Raw genomic sequence first — 20,019 nt, 5'->3', positions numbered from 1 at the left:
CAATTAGTAAGATATACTTTGCCAAATGTGACAGTTTGTGTTTATACATAAATTCAACCCACATACACTCACGCACTCACACATACATATCTCTCTCTAAAACGATATATATCTACATGTATATATATATATTTACACACACAAACACACATATATATGTACATATATATATACATGTATATACATATATATATATATATATATATGTATATAGTTATCCACATACAGTACTGTTTCGCTGTTTCACGGCTCATCAGTGCGGCTAGACAGGCAACTACTTATAGCCAGGATTAAAACCCGACCGCTTGTACGACAGTTAAGACTCCTAACCATTACGCTAAATGGCGGCTGCTGTGAGAATCGTGAATTAACGATGTTTTGACATCGACCTAAATACCAAAGCTCGATTTGTTCCCACAAAGAGCATCGCTTTATGCTTTAATTGTCATTCGTGTATCACTTCTCAATATGTTCCACTCAAGATGTGGAGCATTATAGTAACCCATATATATATATATATATATATATATATATATATATATATATATATATATATATGTATGTATATTTAGATGTATATATATATGTATTGATATATATATATTTAGATATATATATATAGATATATATATATATATATTGATATATATGTATATATTTAGATAGATATATATATTGATATATATATATATCAATATATATATATATATATATATATATATATATACATATATATATATCTAAATATATAATTTATCCCCATATATATATATGAGATATAGATGATAGATGGGGATAAATTATTAAAAGCAAAAATGTAGGTGGACATGGACAGAGAGATAATTATCGAATACATTATTGTATGAAAAAATAAACTTAAAAGAAATACGGTGACACTTTTATTTTTACACTCAATTTTGCATATAAGACGTCCTTAAGTTTCTATTATTTTTGTCTTTGTTCAGTAATGTTGTTAGCAATTAAACAACAAATATATTACTCCTAACATTTATCTATTATTACAATTTTTTGCTATAAGATAAGGTATTCCAATGATACGGACTTTCTAAAATAAAATGCGTTTGATTGTGAGGCTATTGTTTTTCCCGCTTATATTTATAACGCTTAAAAACAAGGTCATCAGTTTTTTTTTCTCATACACAACACTATACTTAACATCATGAATAAGTATTTGCTTATCTAAAAAGCTGGAAACATTACAAGTTCTGCCAAAATTATTAGCCTGAATAGGTGTTAAAAAAGAGCTATACAAAACTTCATGAATAAATATTTGAATATATAAAAAGAAACTTAAATCGGATGGATTCCGACTTAGAAGTAAGTTCGTTCTTAGACACTGAAGAGACAAGATTCGGTAAACATGTTCCCTATAATGGGGCGGTGGTTTCTAAATGGAACCATAAGCAGAGATCGGCATGTGCTTCAGTCTGCTTTGACGAAACGCGTGGGATTTACTAAATTAAATTATATATATATAAATATATTTATATATATATATATATATATATATATATATATATATATATATATATATATATATAAAGAAACATTCCTATTAGGGTCCTGTCGCATGAGTCTTTGTTGTTACATAACCAGCTCAACCTACCTAGACGTTGGTGAATTTTACAGGGGCCCAGCAGAATATAGTCATGGCGTTATGTATATATTCCTATATGTTATGGCACGCACTCACACACAGACTAGACGTTCACAGAGAAAAAAAAACAGCCCAGTAGTTAATACAGACTAAACCACAATACGATCATGGACCGTCAAGAAAGTATTAAACAAACAGTTAAATAAATATACGAGTAAATACAAAAATACTTAATTAAGTAACAGAATATTTTATAATATAACATAGGTATATAAATTTATAAGTTTGCAGAACGGTCTTTATCAAAATACTCTGACAATGTTTGATATGTAGATTTCAAACTTTAAATATATCTGGAGATTACGACCTGCATGAGCAAATATAGATTTTAAACGTTAATATCGTTAATACTTAAAGTTGTAATATAAGTATTGAATTAACTCATACAATAATGTATAATATTGAAGAACAATACGGTTATTTTTCGATTCTAGAGAATGGCATTCACGTAATACATATATATATATTATGACTTTAGAAACTACTATTATATATTTTGTACAATAAAATAATCTATAGGGAATTTGATCTATCAGAATAAATACGAAACATGCATGAATTAATGTATCATATTTAAGCGAATTTTTCCACCGTGTTACGCTCGGCATTCAGCTAGTGTTTATATATTTGTATTGACGTGACTATCGCCCTCACTAATTAAAGTAGTATTGTTGTGCCAGACTTCTTATACTTAATTTATAGTTTTATACAATGTGGAAAGGGCTGATGGAATATAACTTCTCTATTTGTGTTTTTACAATAGATTGCAGATATCAATTAATTATTATATTCAAAGAATTGTATATTTATGGGTATTTTTTTAATACGGGAATAAATTTTGTGGGGGTTTAGAAAAATTGATGCAAGCATAAATAGTATTTGAAAATAAAAAAAGATTAACTTTGCATTGAATTTGAGTAGCAATCATGAAAAATCAATTAACCAAAGGTCAGTGCATTTTAATATGTACCTTCATTAAGTTTAATCAATAAATGGTTGAACACGTTTAAGAACGAACATTTGTAAGATGTGTTTATCGAAATGTGAATATAAGTTTTACGACGGAGTTAGTAGAATTAAGAGGAGTGCATTAAAATTGTGCAAACTATTTGGCTCAGTAGGATGACAACTGTTTTGTAAAGAGAATTAATTGGAATGAAATGTTCATGCTCTATCTCTTATGATTACCAGTTATCTTTCTTTTCTCTCCCTATACACACACACATATATATATATATTTATATATATATATATATATATATATATATATATATATATATATATATATACACAGGGTGACCCAATAAAACAGGCGCCAACTCTAATTAGGCCCCATTTCTTAGTGTTTTGTCCGAACGAAATGAAACTTTGGTCATAACTAGTTTATTATATTAAAAACATCACATCCAAACACTAGAAAAACAATTGAATGTCCTCCGATTTTGGGGGGCCACCCTATATATATATATATATACACACACACAGTGATGATCATATTTATTGGCACGGTAAAATAAAAGTTAAATTTTGTCTAATAAATTCTAAAAAAGGGATTAAATTAAAGAAAATAACAAAGTATATTATGTATTTTTAACTGGCCTTTCCGATGCAGCAATCGGATTTTAGAAAAAATAAATAACAAAGGAACAACAAACATAATTGCAAAAAACCCTTGTTCAAAATTATTGGCACGGCTTTGTTTTTCTTTTAGTATCAGTATAATATCAATCAATTTCCGGTTTACGTGCTTTCTGAACTGTTTTATAGCCATATTATGCTCGTTTAACGCTAATTCAGTGAATAATTTTTTTCAGATAATTTTTAGATAGCGATTTATTTAAACTATTATAAGTGACTAAATTATAATTTTCAATCGCCATGGTTAAAACTAAGGAACACAGCGAAGACGTCAGGAAGCTTGTTGTAGCATGCCATACCAATGGGGAGGGCTATGATAAGATTTCAAAGAAGCTAAACCTTCCCAAATCCACTGTTAGAGCCATAATAAACAAGTTCAAATCGCAAGGCCACGTTATGAGTTTAGAGGGTAGAGGGAGAAAAAGGATTCTTTCCCCAAGAGATGAACGGAAAATTGTTCGACAAGTAAAACAAAACCCAAGGATCTCTGTTGGGGAGATTGTTGATGAACAGAGCACCTCTGGAGTGAATGTATCTCGACATACAGTTGGTAGAGTTTTGAAGAGAGCTGGTTTAAAAGCATGTCGTCCGAGAAAGACTCCCTTATTGAAGCCTATGCACCTGAAAGCAAGGCTAGCCTTTGCAAAACGTCATATTGATAAAGATGTTGCATTCTGGAAACATGTTCTGTGGACTGACGAAACGAAAATAGAGTTATTTGGCCATAATAAAGTGTCTTATATTTACAGAAAATCTGGCGAAGCTTTCCTGCCTAAGAACACCATACCCACAGTGAAGCACGGTGGAGGCAGTTTGATGTTTTGGGGATCCTTTGCTGCCTCTGAACCAGGCCGACTTGTTAAGGTCACAGGTAGCATGAAAAAGGAAGATTATATTAAAATATTGGATGAAAACCTGAAAGACTCTGCTAAAGAGCTCTCACTTGGTCGTCGTTGGTGGTTCATGCAAGATAATGACCCAAAGCATTCGGCTAAACTGACAAAGAAATGGCTTGAGGACAATCATATTAATGTTTTGGAGTGGCCATCACAAAGCACAGACCTTAATCAAATTGAAAATTTATGGAGAACATTAAAATTGAGGGTAATGCAAAGGAAGCCTAAGAATCTTATTCAATTGGAGGATTATTGTCAGGAAAAGTGGGCTTAAATTACTACTGAAGAGTGCAACAACTTGGTTGTAAACTATGAAAAGCGACTGAGGAAGGTAATCAAGGCCAAAGGCTATACAATTGATTATTAAATAAATCGTGCCAATAATTTTGAACAAGGGTTTTTTGCAATTATGTTTGTTGTTCCTTTGTTATTTATTTTTTCTAAAATCCGATTGCTGCATCGGAAAGGCCAGTTAAAAATACATAATATACTTTGTTATTTTCTTTAATTTAATCCCTTTTATAGAATTTATTAGACAAAATTTAACTTTTATTTTACCGTGCCAATAAATATGATCATCACTATATATATATATATATATATATATATATATATATATATATATATATATATATATATATATAAAAGAATGTGCATGTGAGGAAAGTTTTCAACTTATATAATAAACGAATTTTTTTTTACCAGAAACTTTAAATTTAGTTAATAGAGTATTCCGTAACTTTTTAATCGGTGTTTTCCAGAAACGCGGCTGCTCAGGAGGTCAAAATTTAAAGTACGTTCGAGTCATCAGATTTTTATTTGTTAGTAAATTGTTTCCCGAATGCGTATGCGTGTATCATTCACATAACATGTGTAATATGTTTTGAATGAGTAGGTTTAAAAAAACTTAGTAAAGACAATGCCAAGATGGCCTAATTGATACTTTACTTGATTCGCTGCCTTACGGTTTGAATTTCGATCACAGCTGTAGTATTTTCTTAATTATAAGACATGAACATTTTAGAAATAACATATTACTAGCATGTGCATGCCCCAGTTTCTTTATGAATTAACATATATTTATGCGTATTTTAAAGGTGGACAACACCGGACGCCCTGCTAGTGTATGCATATATATATATATATATATATATATATATATATATATATATATATATATGTATATATATGTGTGTGTGTGTGTGTGTTTGTGTGTTCGTGTATGTGTGTGTTTGTATCATCCAATATATGTTTAAAAATCCCACCATTTTCATATCCTATATAATACAATGATTGCAGAAATTACCTTCTGGACCAAAGTATTGTAGCTTTGCAACAACTGATACCATATGAAAATTTAATACCTCTAGCCTTATAGCCACTGCCTTTTGTAGCTTTCGAGCATCATTTTATACAACGTTTGTCGTGATAATAAAATGTTACATTGCACCGTCGAGCAACACCATCACATTTACATCTTCCGAGAAAGGAATCCCTAATTTTCTCTTTAAATATTTACTTTTATAAACGCTCCTTGTTCACACCTTTACATATTCTACAGATACTGTGCTTAAACCGATAGTAGCTGGCTCATAAGTACATAAAGATAACGGTAACGTTGTTATTTACCATTCATAAATAATAAAGTCTTTCTAATCACATCCCGTCCATTCCAGTGGGCTAGTCACTGACAATTATCATACCCCTAAATTAATTATTCGCTACATTACCGAACGCTTGGTAACATTACAATCTGGCTTTACTAAGAGAAATATTTAATAAAACTTGTCACAACATCACCAAACTGAGTTGATATACATTAATAAAACTGCGTGTACATTGATATTTGAAAACAACGAATTACTCATGTACTTAAATATGGAAATTTTAGCTCCCAAATATTTCGGGCTTTTATATTCAAATTTCCTAATAACATAAAATGAAATAAAAACTCCGACACCTGCTTCGTCCACGACGATGCCTTCCTGGAAGCACTATCAAAATTTTGGCATATCTACTGGCAATAACCTGCAGGACTCGTGTACCGTCATTGCACGGTGTAAATATGCTGCCACCCCACCTATACAAAGAACAAACCAAAGGATATACAAAAAACAAACCAAATGATCTATAAAGAACCAACCAAAGGATATATTTTTTGCGTATCTACTGGTAATATTTCAAAACTACGCATTACATATGTATTTATACATTTAAAAGTTTAGCTCCTAAATATTTGTGAGTTTTATATAAAGATTTTCCTCCAAAACTTAAAGTAAACAAATATTGACGTCTTTTTAAACGAGAACGACAACAACGACGACGACTTTGCGTTTTATTATTTAGTCGAAATATAAACACAGAAATTCGCACTAAAACAAAATAATTTTTCTAATTAAACTGAAGAGGTTCGCTCCGCTATATTTTGCGAATATTTCTTGAAGGAAATAAACAACACTTGTTGTTTGCGCGCAATTGCATTTACTCTACATATTTGCTATATTAATATTCCGTTATATTTTTTCAGACCAAATCCTTAGAAAATATGCTTGATTACTTAGAAGCTAAACTGTTCAATATATAAATATATACATGCAATTTGTCGGTACTTCGCCACGGTACATTGTTTTTAGCCATGTACGCCATTGCCTGTTATCACACTGGTGCGGTAATGGGTTTCACTAACAAACGATGTTTGTTCTTTGTATAGGTGGGGTGGTAGCATACTTACACCGTGCAACGGCGGTACACGAGTCCTGCAGGTTATTAATAAGAGCATTTAATAGTTGTTATAGTAAGTCGCAATTGTTTGAATACTATACAAATGATACTGTAAAAGATGTTTATTTTGTATTAATACTAAGCTTATAATCGTATGCAAATAACGCTGAAGTTTAATGTGTATGCGCGGATGTATTACACTGTATGAGAAAATAATTCATTTTGCCAGACATTTCTCAATCGCGTGCTCGGCCTATTAACAACCGGGAATTGTCCATCCTATTTCATTAAAACATTTCTCCTTTGAGTATACTTTATCTTATTAGCATTCTTATTCTTGTTGTTTTAATGTCAACGATTTAATTAAAAGTGAAACTGAATTTAAAGCTTATCAACGGAATGCCATTTAAATTTGATAGGTGTATACATGAAATAAATAATTTTGATTGTTGTGTAATATGGTTTAGCTGTAAAGAAATCATACGTGCAAATATTAGTAATATCGACGCTATGAAATATCGATGCTAAAATATATTCATGGTAAACAGCTAATGATTCCCGTTTTCTATTTTGCAATTTAATTAGGTTCTCTTGGTTATCCACGGAAACAATACTGTTTTGGGGGATTTTATCTTAACGATAATTGATTTACGTCAGTGATATTTTTTAGATTTTCTTTGACTTTACTAATTAAAACTGTAATTTTATTTTAGTTTAATAGTTTTCATACAATATTTAAAGCTTATTTATATATATGTATATATATACATATGTATATGCATTCATATATATGTATGTATATATATATATGTATATATATATATATATATATATATATATATATATATATATATATATATATATATATATATATAGTAATTCATATCAACATTTTTTATCACTGCACTGGGCAATGTAACGTTTAAATGTTAAATGATTGTTATAAATATAAAAAACAGTTATAAATACGAAGGATTTCTTATAGCAGTAATAGTTGCTTTCTTAAGAATTAATAGTCCATCTATGGACCCTCATAGTGAATGCTATTATCGCCTGAGAGAATCTTCATTTCTATCTATGTGAAACATTACTATCATTATGCTAACGATATAACAATGTTTTTAAAATAAGTATAACTTGATTTATTTATTATTACGCACTCTCATATAAACATCTTTGTATTTTAGGTTAGATTCATATGAATATATATATATATATATATATATATATATATATATATATATATATATACAGGGTGCCCACAAAGTCTGGCTAAATTATGTAGCCAGACTTTGTTGAAGCATCCTGTAGATTATGTAGACAGCCTTTGTAAGCACCCTGTGTACACACACACACACACACGTGTCTCTATCTCTCTCTCTCTCCCTATATATATATATATATATATATATGTGTGTGTGTGTGTGTGTGTGTGCGTATATATATATATATATATATATATATATATATATATATATATATATATATATATGTATATACAGGGTGCCCACAAAGTCTGGCTACATAATCTACAGGATGCTTCCACAAAGTCTGGCTACGTAATGTAGCCAGAATTTGTGGACGCCCTGTGTATATATATAAAGTGAACCATAGCGGAATTTCAATCGACAAAAGTAAGATGAAAAACGGGGTGAGGAAAAGGAAAAAAATTGGGGAAAGTTACATGTAACAAATGTTCAATTTAGTAAAATAAATAAGTCGATTAAAAACAAGATCGTTAATGATCTACACCCGAAGCGCTTTTCGTTCAGACTAACTTTTCAAGGGTATAAGTCTGAAAATTATTTTATTTTATTTATTTTATTGTTATTTAATCTCCTTTGACATTAGCAATTTGTTTACCAATGCCCCTCTTGACGAGGTCATTGACATATGTGCTGATTTTTTTATAGAGGCCCTGTCCCCTCCCCTCTTTTTCTGAGGCCGTGTTCGTTGAACTCATGGAACTTGCTACCAAGTCTGTTTCCTTTAGTTTCAACGATGTAATGTATCGGCAGTTCGACGGTATATCTATGACATCTCACCTTAGCCCAACTTTGCCCAATATTTTTGTGGGCTTCTTAGAACAGACGTTGTTTGACAAGTGCCCCAGACCAGCATTTTACATGCGATATGTTGACGACACTTTTTCTTGTTTCGCAACGCATGATGAAGCTGCGTCCTTTTTCAACTTATTAAATAATTTACACCCTTCTCTCAAATTTACGATGGAGGTGGAAAAAGATAACTCCCTTCCTTTCCTTGATGTGTTAGTTTCTAAACGTGGGCTTTTTGTTTATGACATCTATTTATAGAAAACCCACTTTCGCTGGTCTTTATCTCAATTGGGATTCCTTTGCACCCACAACCAAGAAACTTAATCTTATTAGAAACCTAACCCATCGGGCACTTGTTATTTGTTTTCCACTTTTTATTGATTTGGAAATTGAAAACATTAAAAGGATTTTTATTATGAATGGATATCCACCTCCATTAGTTAAAAAGTTATTAATAAGAAAATTCAATCCTTTTCTGAGCTACCAAAATATGGTCCATCTAGACTCCCGGTATGTCTTAAGTTACCCTGGATTGGACCTGAAGGGCAACTTGTTGGCGATAAGATTTCCTCTCTGGTGTCTTCTAATTTTGGTGCTCTATCCCTCCGTATTGCTTTTTCCACAAAAACCGTCTTTCCCTCATTTCGTAAGGATGTCTTGCCTATCTCTCAAACAAGTAATATTATTTATAAATTTCAATGTCGGTGTGGTGCCGTCTCTATAGGCAAGACGACCCAACGTCTTCAGATCAGAATCACCCAACATGTTCCCCGCTTCATTCGAGACCATGAACCTACCACCAGAAAGTCTCAATTGATAGAATTGTCCATCGGCCAACACTTGGTCGATAAAAAAGAGTGCGGTCTTGCTTTCTCTCCGGAGTGTTTTCTGTTTTGTACCGAGGACGTACAAAGTTCCATCTGTTTGCCCTCGAAGTACTTGCCATCATTTCCACCCCCCCCCCTATTTTGTGCAAGCAGAGAAACCATCGGCTTCAATTAAAATTATTTGGGTAGTCACAGTTTTTTTTCTTAAACTCCTCTCCGCTCTTACTCCATTCCACTACTAAAAATTCTAAAAAAGAATAAATAATAATAATAATAATAATAATAATAATAATAATAATAATAATAATAATAATAATAATAATTTTCAGGCTTATACCCTTGAAAAGTTAGTCTGAACGAAAAGCACTTCGGGTTTATTTTAACGATCTTGTTTTTAATCGACTTATTTATTTTACTAAATTGTACATTTGTTACATGTAACTTTCCCCATTTTTTTTTCTTTTCCTCACCCCGTTTTTCATCTGATCTTAGTCGATTGAATTTCCGCTATGGTTCACTTTCTTATAATTATTCTAAAATTTTGCCAATCGAATAGTTATATATATATGTATAAGTATATGTGAGTGTGTAAGCGTGCGTGTTGCATTTAAACCTATAAAGCAACTTACTCAAGTATGTGTTTTTCCAAAATCATCAATTACAACGTCGCTTTATATAAAAATAAACCTTTATATACATAAAAAGTGAATGTAGAAAAGCAGTGTTTGCATACCAGCAAATATAACAGACTGCAATATCAAATTAAAATTAAATTGTTGTCAAAAATAGATAGATAGGAAGGAAGATGAAAAACATAAACATTTTACAAATTACGTTTCTAAGTAATAATGATCGTATGAATACTCCTACCAACTGGCATCAACCCTTATTCACGCTCTTAAACATTGAAACTTTTTATAATTCATACACTTGCAAAAAGTAGATATACATAAATCTTAAATTGACGGTTCTCCATTTCACACCGTCAATTCAAAGATAACTTCTTATAATGTGTGTATATATGCAGCGTAGATAGACATTTTAATGTATACATGCACCTAATCTTATATTTACTGTTTACAGTCGCCAATAATTAAGAACAAGTTAAACTATTGCATTTCATTTACTCACTTTCATATTTAATTGTGCGAGGTGTTTTATAGAATTATGCATAAACTTAACTAGATTAATCGCCAATATAGATTTTCATAAGTGTAATAGACAGCATGTCAAACCGATGGTGACGATACTTAAAAACTTAAAAATGCGTATATATAGGAATATAGGATACGTTTATAGTTTTTAACGAAAACAATAAAAATTAAATAAATTTTAAAATGAATAAATAACCCAATGATACCGACTTTTTTTTGTCTTCTATTTTTCAAGCAATTTTTTACCGAACTTTTTGGAAAGTAATTCGTTTATATCATTTTCGAGCAATGTATTACCTATTTTTTTCTTTTGCGCGTATTCTTTTATTACTTGTATTTTATTAATTTTAATTATTTTTAATTACAATCATATATTTTTATTTCATGAATCGTATTATTAAAACAAAATGAAATTATTATTATTATTATTATTATTATTATTATTATTATTATTATTATTATTATTATTAATTTTATTATTACTAGAAGGACCCGTGGAAATTCCACGGTAGTTAGAATATTTTAAAACACATCAGTAAGAAATTCCTTATTGTTATATTACAAAAATGAACGTATGGAAGCAAGTAGAACAAACAAAGAACTTTAGTGTAAACTTTTATTGAAGGTCAATGCGATCGTAACTGATGCTGTTGATATTGTCAGGAAATGCTGGTGATGATTGAGGCGGTGACAGGGACGTCGATCAGCTGCTTGGAGTGGGAATAATGGTCAGTCAGCAGGTTCTTGGGAGTCAGACTGAGAATTAAAAAAAAACTGTGTGACATTGTTGACATCGATTTTGTCAAAGTTCTGATGACCCCAAGTTGTTTAATATTTCAGGACATGTTGGATTACACGTGTACGTAATGAATAGGTCACAGAAAACTGCCATTGCATCTTCATAAAGCTGTTGTAGATTCCTAGGACTTCCTGTAAATATAGATGGTAGAATAACTGATACACCAGAATAATCATCTTCATTCCTTGCTAAATGATCCATTAAGCCAGAATATTGAGCAGCTCTTGGTTGACTTTGATAGCTTTTAATGAAGTTAAATAAGCAACCGTCAACTTTTACATATGCAATATACTTTTCTATTTATTTTGAATTTTATTCAATGAAGATTTGGAAATTCACAAACATTTTTAAGTCGAAGTATTGATATAGATTTCAATTAATGCATCACAACTTCCTGATAATATAGATAGAACACTTTGTAATTTTCTGTACAAAAGTTGTTTTCCATAAAAACATTTTAATCTGTTAGAAGATTCAGATTCTTGTGTATTACATGCATAGAAAGTGTTTCTGTAAATCTTACGAAGTACAGTTAATTTTTTATTTTTTTGATAATCAATATTATGTGAGGTAGGTTGTACTTATCAAATTTATGTCAATCAATGTTATATAATTAAGTAAAATTAAACAAACTGTACACTACTTTTTCATCAAATTATGAATTTTAAATATAACGAAAGCAATTAATTTTTTTTCGAAAATCATATTTACATCCAAGTTAATTGTTAGATTCCATAGCTGTTCCTGATTGTTTTCATAGCACTTCACGGTAAACAATATTCTTAGTATATGTTACACCACGCTTTCTGTCCTGATTATCATCTCTATGGAGTTGCATTACCTTAAATATCACACTGTACTTAGATCGAGCTCTTGAGCATGCCACATACAGCTGAGCATGGGAAAATACAGGTTGTTGAAGATATATACCAACCTTATCAAAAGTTTGGCCTTGTGCTTTATTGATGGTCAGTGAATATGCTAATCGTATTGGAAATTGTATTCGATGAAATGCAAACGGAACATTTGTATCACTTGGTTTTAACTAAATTCTTGGAATGATAACCGTGGAACCTCTATTAGATCCATTAATTAAAATAGCAATAATGCTGTTTTGATGACATTCTTTTATTTTCATCCTAGTTCCATTAAAAAGTCCTTGATCTATGGATAAATTTCGCAGTAGCATTACTATTGCCCCTATTTTCACATTAGGTCGGTGAGGTGGAATTCCAGATGGAGTTAATGAATTTATGAACTCTATAGGATAATTTTGAAGTTCAGCATCATCATCGAAGATGAAATCTGTACTTAAATATGCATTTATGCCCCCGGGAAGATTATTTAGAATTTCTAAATTTACTGCTACACATTCTGTATTTTTTGGAGTCATGATGATTCTATTTTCCATTTCTTGAGGGCTGCAATCTAATATTTCTGAGATTAGCGAACCATTACATACCGAATCATCAGGAACATCTATGGCATCTACAGGAACGTCATTAAGACTGCTCATTAGTGTACCATTACCGAGATGAAGGAGCCATCTGCAAACTCCTGTTCATTTATGTTAGTTCTTACGTTTTGTATTAGCTATAATTGACTGAAATGATGTCACAATGTGCATCTTTTCAGACAGGTGTCTATAATAGATGTAGGTGATCCATGTGTCACTACTGGCAAAATTTGCCTGAAGTCACCTCCAAGTATTAGAAATTTTCCACCAAATATGTTATCGTTACCCATTATTTCTTGTAAACATCTATCTATAGCAAGCAGTGCATGATTAGGTATCATAAAGGCTTCGTCTATGATGAATACCTTTACCTTTCTAAAAAAAGAAGCATGCTCTGATACAGGAGAACACGTTACAGACACTGGTTTCTGTCAGAGGTACAGGTAGTTTGAATATACTGTGGAGTGTTTTCCCTGAAGTTAGTAGCATTGCAGCAATGCCAGTCCATGCTGCAGTGGCGGTTACAGTACTGCTGGAGGTGAAGTAATCATATGACATGTTGAATAAAAAGGTTTTTCCTGATCCGCCTGGGGCATCTAAATAGAAGCAATTGTTGTGTGGGGCTTCTTTTTCAGTTGCCATGACAGCATTGATTATAGTATTTAAGACCTCTAATAATTCATTATTTAGCAATTCAACATTCGGCCGGTTTGTATTTCGAGTCATATTATCTATTGGAGGATCACCTATTGGTTCAGGTAAACCCATTGCCTGGCAAGAAGAACCATGCTCATTAAATATTGCTTTTATCAAATGAAGTGCAATGTTTTCACATATGCTTTCATCATAAGCAGAAATGAGGTTTTCAATCATGCTCTGTTTATGGTTAAAGAATAGCTGAAAGGCATCCACTGGATGATGATAAACATGCTACGTAGTTGTTATGGCATTCTAAATGTAGCAGCTTCAGTAAGAGCATTTTCTAATTCAGTATCATCTTGCAATAATCTAAGGCTGATGCAAGCTTCTGTAAATGTAGGGAATGTATGACCTTGGCCTGTTCTCAAATTTTCAAATGAATTTGCTCCAGAGACATGAAGAAGAAGAATCAGTAAATAAAACTTTTCACCTTGGTTTGGTGAAACTGAATACATTTTTGTGATCAAATTACTTGACCGCTCTCTTTTAGTCCATTTTGTTAAATACATAATGATGTGGGATATCACAGTAAAAATATTGGTTAGCAGTAATGTCATTCTGATTTAGTTCAAACCAAGCAGTCAAATTTGTGTGACGTTGTTGTGCTTGTTGAATTGCTTGTTCAGCTTGTCCATGTTGATAATAAATATGTTGTTCTCCAGGCATGTGTACAGCTAAACGGTACACAACATGAGACTGTCCATGCATTTTATAGTTAGAAAGACGCCACATTGCTTCTGGAGGTGATACATATCTACATGATAGATATTGCTTGACTTCATCTCTTTTTTCTGATCGCATTGTTTCTCCTTGATCAATATTAATAGATGAATCATGATTATTGTCCTCCATCATAGCACTATCATGTCCTTTATAAACATATTTAAATATGTATTTTATACTCTTGACTGAAGAGCAGATTTTTAAGTTAATATGAGCTCGATATTTTCTCAGAAGAAATTTGTTGAAAGGGACTATGTATCTATTATCAACAGTAAAATTACCGACTTAAACTGAGTCACCATTATTTGCACGCTTGTAAGCCGGGTATCCATCAATGTTTTCTACTGTTTCTTCTCTAAATGCCTTTGGAAAATTCTACTTGCATAATCCTTTACTCATACAAAGAGAATTAGGATTAACTGCACCACATGGGCCATGTACCATTAAAGCTTTAACTAAATCACGAAGCTCTGGATCTTCAGGTCCAGGTATTTTTGCTGACACAATTGCATCACTTTGTTGAACTGTTCTGATCTTATCCTAATCTCGCAGCATTATGATCATGTGGCAGTGTGGTAGCCCCCTTTTTTAAATTATATAACGTAAACATATGCAACAGGAGTTCCCAATACATGCCTGTCTTTAATTTCTTTCAAAAGTTCAGTTAGATGTGCATGATACACACGTGATATTAAGTCAGGTGGATTTTGTGCAAGTTCTGATGACCCCTATGTTGTTTAATATTTCAGGGCATCTTGGATTACATGTATAGGTAAGGAATAGGTCTGGCTTTCCATATTTACAGAAAACTGCCATTGCATCTTGTACAGTTGTTGAAGATTCCAGGGACTTCCTGTAAATGAAGATGGTAGAATAACTGGTACACCAGGATCGCCATCTTATTTCCTTGCTAAATGATCCATTAAACCAGAATATTGAGCTGCTCTTGGTTGACTTTGATGGTTTTTAATGAAGTTCAATCTGCACCCTTCAACTTTCACATATGCATCAACTACACATTGTTGGAATAGTTTACCAGATCTATGGATAATACTGAATGAATCTCTAATTGCAAGGCCATAACTGTAATACTCTTGCATTGTCACTTTATTGCGAACTCTTGTTTGCCGTTCTGGCCTATGTTGCATGTTTATGTGCCAGCCTTGTTCACCATTTGGAAACAATATGGGATATATCATGGGGTCCAAGTGGCAAGACAGATAAGAAATTCGGTGTTTTGGTTGAGAATGTGGGTAAACAATAATATCTCTGTTAGTAGGTGGAGCACCATCCTCACCAACAAATACTACAACTATTTCGTTGTTTATTGGATTGTTAAATCTTTTGATATCTGGACCAGCGGTGAAATGCATCGAAACTCTCCTTGGCTTTAGATTTTCCCTTACAGCACGTGCTTCCTCTTCTAATGCAATGGGCCTTATATTTTTATAAGCTTGGGCATAAGGATTAATCTCCATAACTGTAGCTATGGTTTCAAAGACACTTTGGATACATTTATTATTTTCTGGTAGATTACACCGGAATTGATTCGCTTCAGATGTGTCCAAGATGACAATTTGTCCATATTTTCTCTCCTCTTCATTATTTGGGTGCAGAGTACTGGAATAATGATAGGTTTGACCTTGTAAGCGAAAACAATAGGGACCTCTTCCAGGAGGGCGGTCAATATTTGCTCCAAATGGTGCAAATGAAAATGAGGAGTTGTAATTGCGTATATTAGATCTGAAATTAAACGCTTCTTGGTCATTACCTTCGAGTAACCTTTGGAGTTGAGGAGGATAATCTTGTAAGGGAGGGAGAGAAACTTTTCCTTTTTGACAACAATTCAATGCTTCTCCTCGAAATCTAAGTGCTTTACAAAATGAGCAAATCAAACTCACGTCACCTACAAAATAATACGTGATATTTTGTCTTTCTGCTTCATTCATATTGTTTCTTCGTTTCCGTTGCCTAGCTCTGTCATTTTGCAGATAAAGTTGTCTGTCTTCTTTAGTCATGTTATTTATTTGCTGCCTCAATATGTTTCTCCTTTGCAATCTGATATTATCCCTTTCTTCAGTTCGTAGCTGCTGACGCATTCGTCTTTGTCATTCTCTCGCTGCACATCTTGTATCTTCCAATGTAGTGGTAGTGATTTGATTCATTCTGTGTTAAAATTTAATTGGTCTTAATATAAAAAAAATTATAAATAAAGATTTTGATACGAAAAATAAATGTTTCTATAATGAAATAAAATTCAGTATAAATGTTTAAAATGAAAATAAATATATCTTAATTAATGAAACCGTTTTTTTATATTAAAAATCATTAGTGTGTAATTTTTTTAAGACGGAATTTAAATCAATATTTTCATAATTAAGCTCTGTAAAAAGGATATCTAGATGATAGCTAGGTGAATTATATAAATTATTTAATAATACATTATTCCCTCTCGTAACATTCATTGGTGTTTCTACACTTTGTCGCCGAAAAAAAAGACGCCATGTTTTTCAGCGCACCTGCTGCCAGAATCCAAGAGAGACATCAGTATTTTAAAGTGTAGAAACTATTTTATTTATTCAATAAAATATATTGAAGTAAAAGTGTAGAAGCACCTATTTTCGCTTTGATTAAAGAACTGTACACGTTTTCCAGTTATTTCATGATTCGGTCATAGTTTAAAGTGCTGATGTCTTCCTTGGATTCTGGCAGCAGATGTGCTCAAAAACATAGCGTTTTTTTTCGGCTACAAAGTGTAGAAGCATACATTTATTTGTGAACATGTTATTTTCTTTTTTTGAATAATTAAATAATTTCATTTCAATAAATTATATCTTGAATTTTGTAAAATCTACGAAAAATGTAAAAATATAGAATAAATATTTGTTTAAATCCTAAGTAATGAAACAAAGTGTTTATTTGATATTAAAAAAGTTAAGTTGCGTAATTTTTAAAAGGGTATTTAATAGTCAATACTTTTTCTAATTTATCTATATAAAGATTAAAATTTAAGTATTCTAATGGTCGTTTCTAAAATTGCCGAAAGTAATTTAATTATTTTAAATATTTACAGTAAAAAGGATCCAAAATGTTAAAAACTTACGCCGGATTAAATATTTAGTTTCTGATCATCAAAATAAGCTGATAACAATCATTTAATGCTGGATGCCTTATCCACAAGTCAGTAAACTTTGTTGAAGCAAAGCTCTGTTTTTGTTGTTGACGATGGTGTTATTTGTTTACGGTTAAATGAATAACGAAATTTCACCAAGTTACACTGGTTTAGTAGATAATTTTGTAACTTATATAGAAGCTTTACCGTAAAATTCGGCTAAAACAATTGTTGACGAATAACCTCCTTTGAATCGATATCGTCTGCTTATTGCAATTGAAGATCGTCTGCTTGTGGCAATTGAAGCGAAAACCTTGTTAGGTCTGAAATGCTAAAACATTTTAATACGGCTGGCTAATTGGCTATAAAGTAAAAGTTGTTCCGAACTTTGATCTAACATTTTAATAAAAAAAGGAAAAAAGAAGCTTAACATTTTCTTGTATCTATTTTTTTATATTAAAAAAATGTAAGCATGATTGTGAAATAATAAAAGTGCCATTCTTAATAGGGGAGAGGGTTTGACTATTCTAAACCTTCACCCAAATAACGATTTAATGAAAAAAATGTTCTTGTATATTTATTTATAATTTTTGTTAATAAGAAAAATCAATAAATCAATTGATAGCACTATTGTAAGAATCATGCTGAAAGCCATTCTTTATATGGGGGGTAACTATTCTGAAACTTCACCTAACAATGTAAAAAAAAAAATAAGGGAGAAATGTATGCATGAACAATAAATATTTCTTCAGTTAAATAAAATATACTGTAAATCGTTAAATAAAGAATAAATATTTATTTAAACCATAATTATTGAGACAAAGTATTTTACTGCATAAAAACGGTCATTGGGGGAAGGGTTAACTACTTTGAACCTATTTTGATACAAGAGAATAAATATTTCTTAATTAATGAAACCGTTTTTTTATATTAAAAATCATTTAATGGTCTTGTTTTTTTTTTTTTTACTTTGTTTTAAAATAAGAAAAAAAAACTTTGATACCGCTATTGTAAGAATCATGCTGAAAGCCATTCTTAATATGGGGACGGGGGTTAACTATTCTGAAACTTCACCTAACAATGTAATAAAAATAATGGAAAAATATATGTATGAACAATAAATATTTCTTCAGTTAAATAAAATATACTGAAACTCTTTAAATAGGTAATAAATATTTCTTTAAATAAATTAAATCATAAGTAATGAAACAAAGTGTTTTATTTCATATAAGAAAAAATGTTGCGTCCATTTTTTTTATAATACTTAAATATGTATGCCCTGTCGGTGGGCATTAGAAGATGATGCCTGGCTGTAAAAGAAGCAAAATAAAACGAACAAAACATAAGTAATAACTATGTAAACAACGTGAAGTTGTATAAATGTTACAAAATTACTCGATTCGGCATTAAATAACACAAAAAAGGATTGATATGCCGTAAAACAAAACAGAACAAGACGTAAAATATGTTTTGACTCTGTGTTAAAGTCATTCTTGACTTTTGTAACATTTATTTCTAAACATATTTTTTGTTATGTAAGGCTCACTCAAAAGTAAATAAAAAAAGATAAAGTGGTACAGTAAAAAAAACGAACTCGTAACGTTAAATGTAAAAAATATATTTATTACTGAATAAAATAAAATAAGCGTTCCGTATTCACTACAATAATAAACAGAAGACATCGTTAAAAAATGTAAGTAAAATACTATACTATTTAAACTGTGGAATTATACCTTCTATGTATAAGTGTCTTTAAAATAATCCGGAACCATAAATAGACAGTTATTTTTTTGTTTGTTTTTTTTTTGTTCGGGAATTTTTGGGAAAAAAAGGGATTAATGATTTTTAACTAATAAAGATTGAACAATAAAGGGAGATAATTCACATTAATGTTTGGGATGATGATGACGCGTTTCATTAATTAATGTTTGCGATGATGATGACGTGACACCGTACGGACAAGCATATTAACATATAGATTTTTATTATTTGTTATTGTTTATTACGCGCAGATGTTATTAGTATTAATTCCCACTAGAAAAATATATTAAATTAATTTTGTGTAATTGTTTTGAAATAATTCATCATTACATTGATACATTTGTCATTTTACAGTCCACAACCTGCATAAAAAATGTTGGCTGTAATTATAACACTACTTTCTTCTAGGTGTCAATTAGGCTTGCAAACCTCTCATTCAATGAAGACCATTTCATATAATCTAGTTATTTATTGGGCAAATATTAATTAGATATTACT

The 20,019-nt window shown here is 31.1% G+C and overlaps 1 protein-coding gene across 1 annotated transcript; it reads right to left on the bottom strand.

The window, feature by feature from the left end:
- Window positions 1-15,547: 15,547 nt before the first annotated feature.
- Window positions 15,548-16,666, bottom strand: LOC145296991 (uncharacterized). Its single transcript, XM_080143212.1, has one exon. The coding sequence runs from the start codon at window positions 16,664-16,666 to the stop codon at window positions 15,548-15,550; it is 1,119 nt and encodes a 372-aa protein (XP_079999338.1).
- Between the last annotated feature and the right edge of the window lie 3,353 nt (window positions 16,667-20,019).

This window comes from Euprymna scolopes, chromosome 17, assembly GCF_053919585.1.
Source record: "Euprymna scolopes isolate OS-2025 chromosome 17, ASM5391958v1, whole genome shotgun sequence".
Lineage (NCBI taxonomy): Eukaryota > Metazoa > Mollusca > Cephalopoda > Sepiida > Sepiolidae > Euprymna > Euprymna scolopes.
The sequence above is the reverse complement of the archived record's forward strand: the minus strand, read 5'-3'. Positions and strand labels throughout refer to the sequence as shown.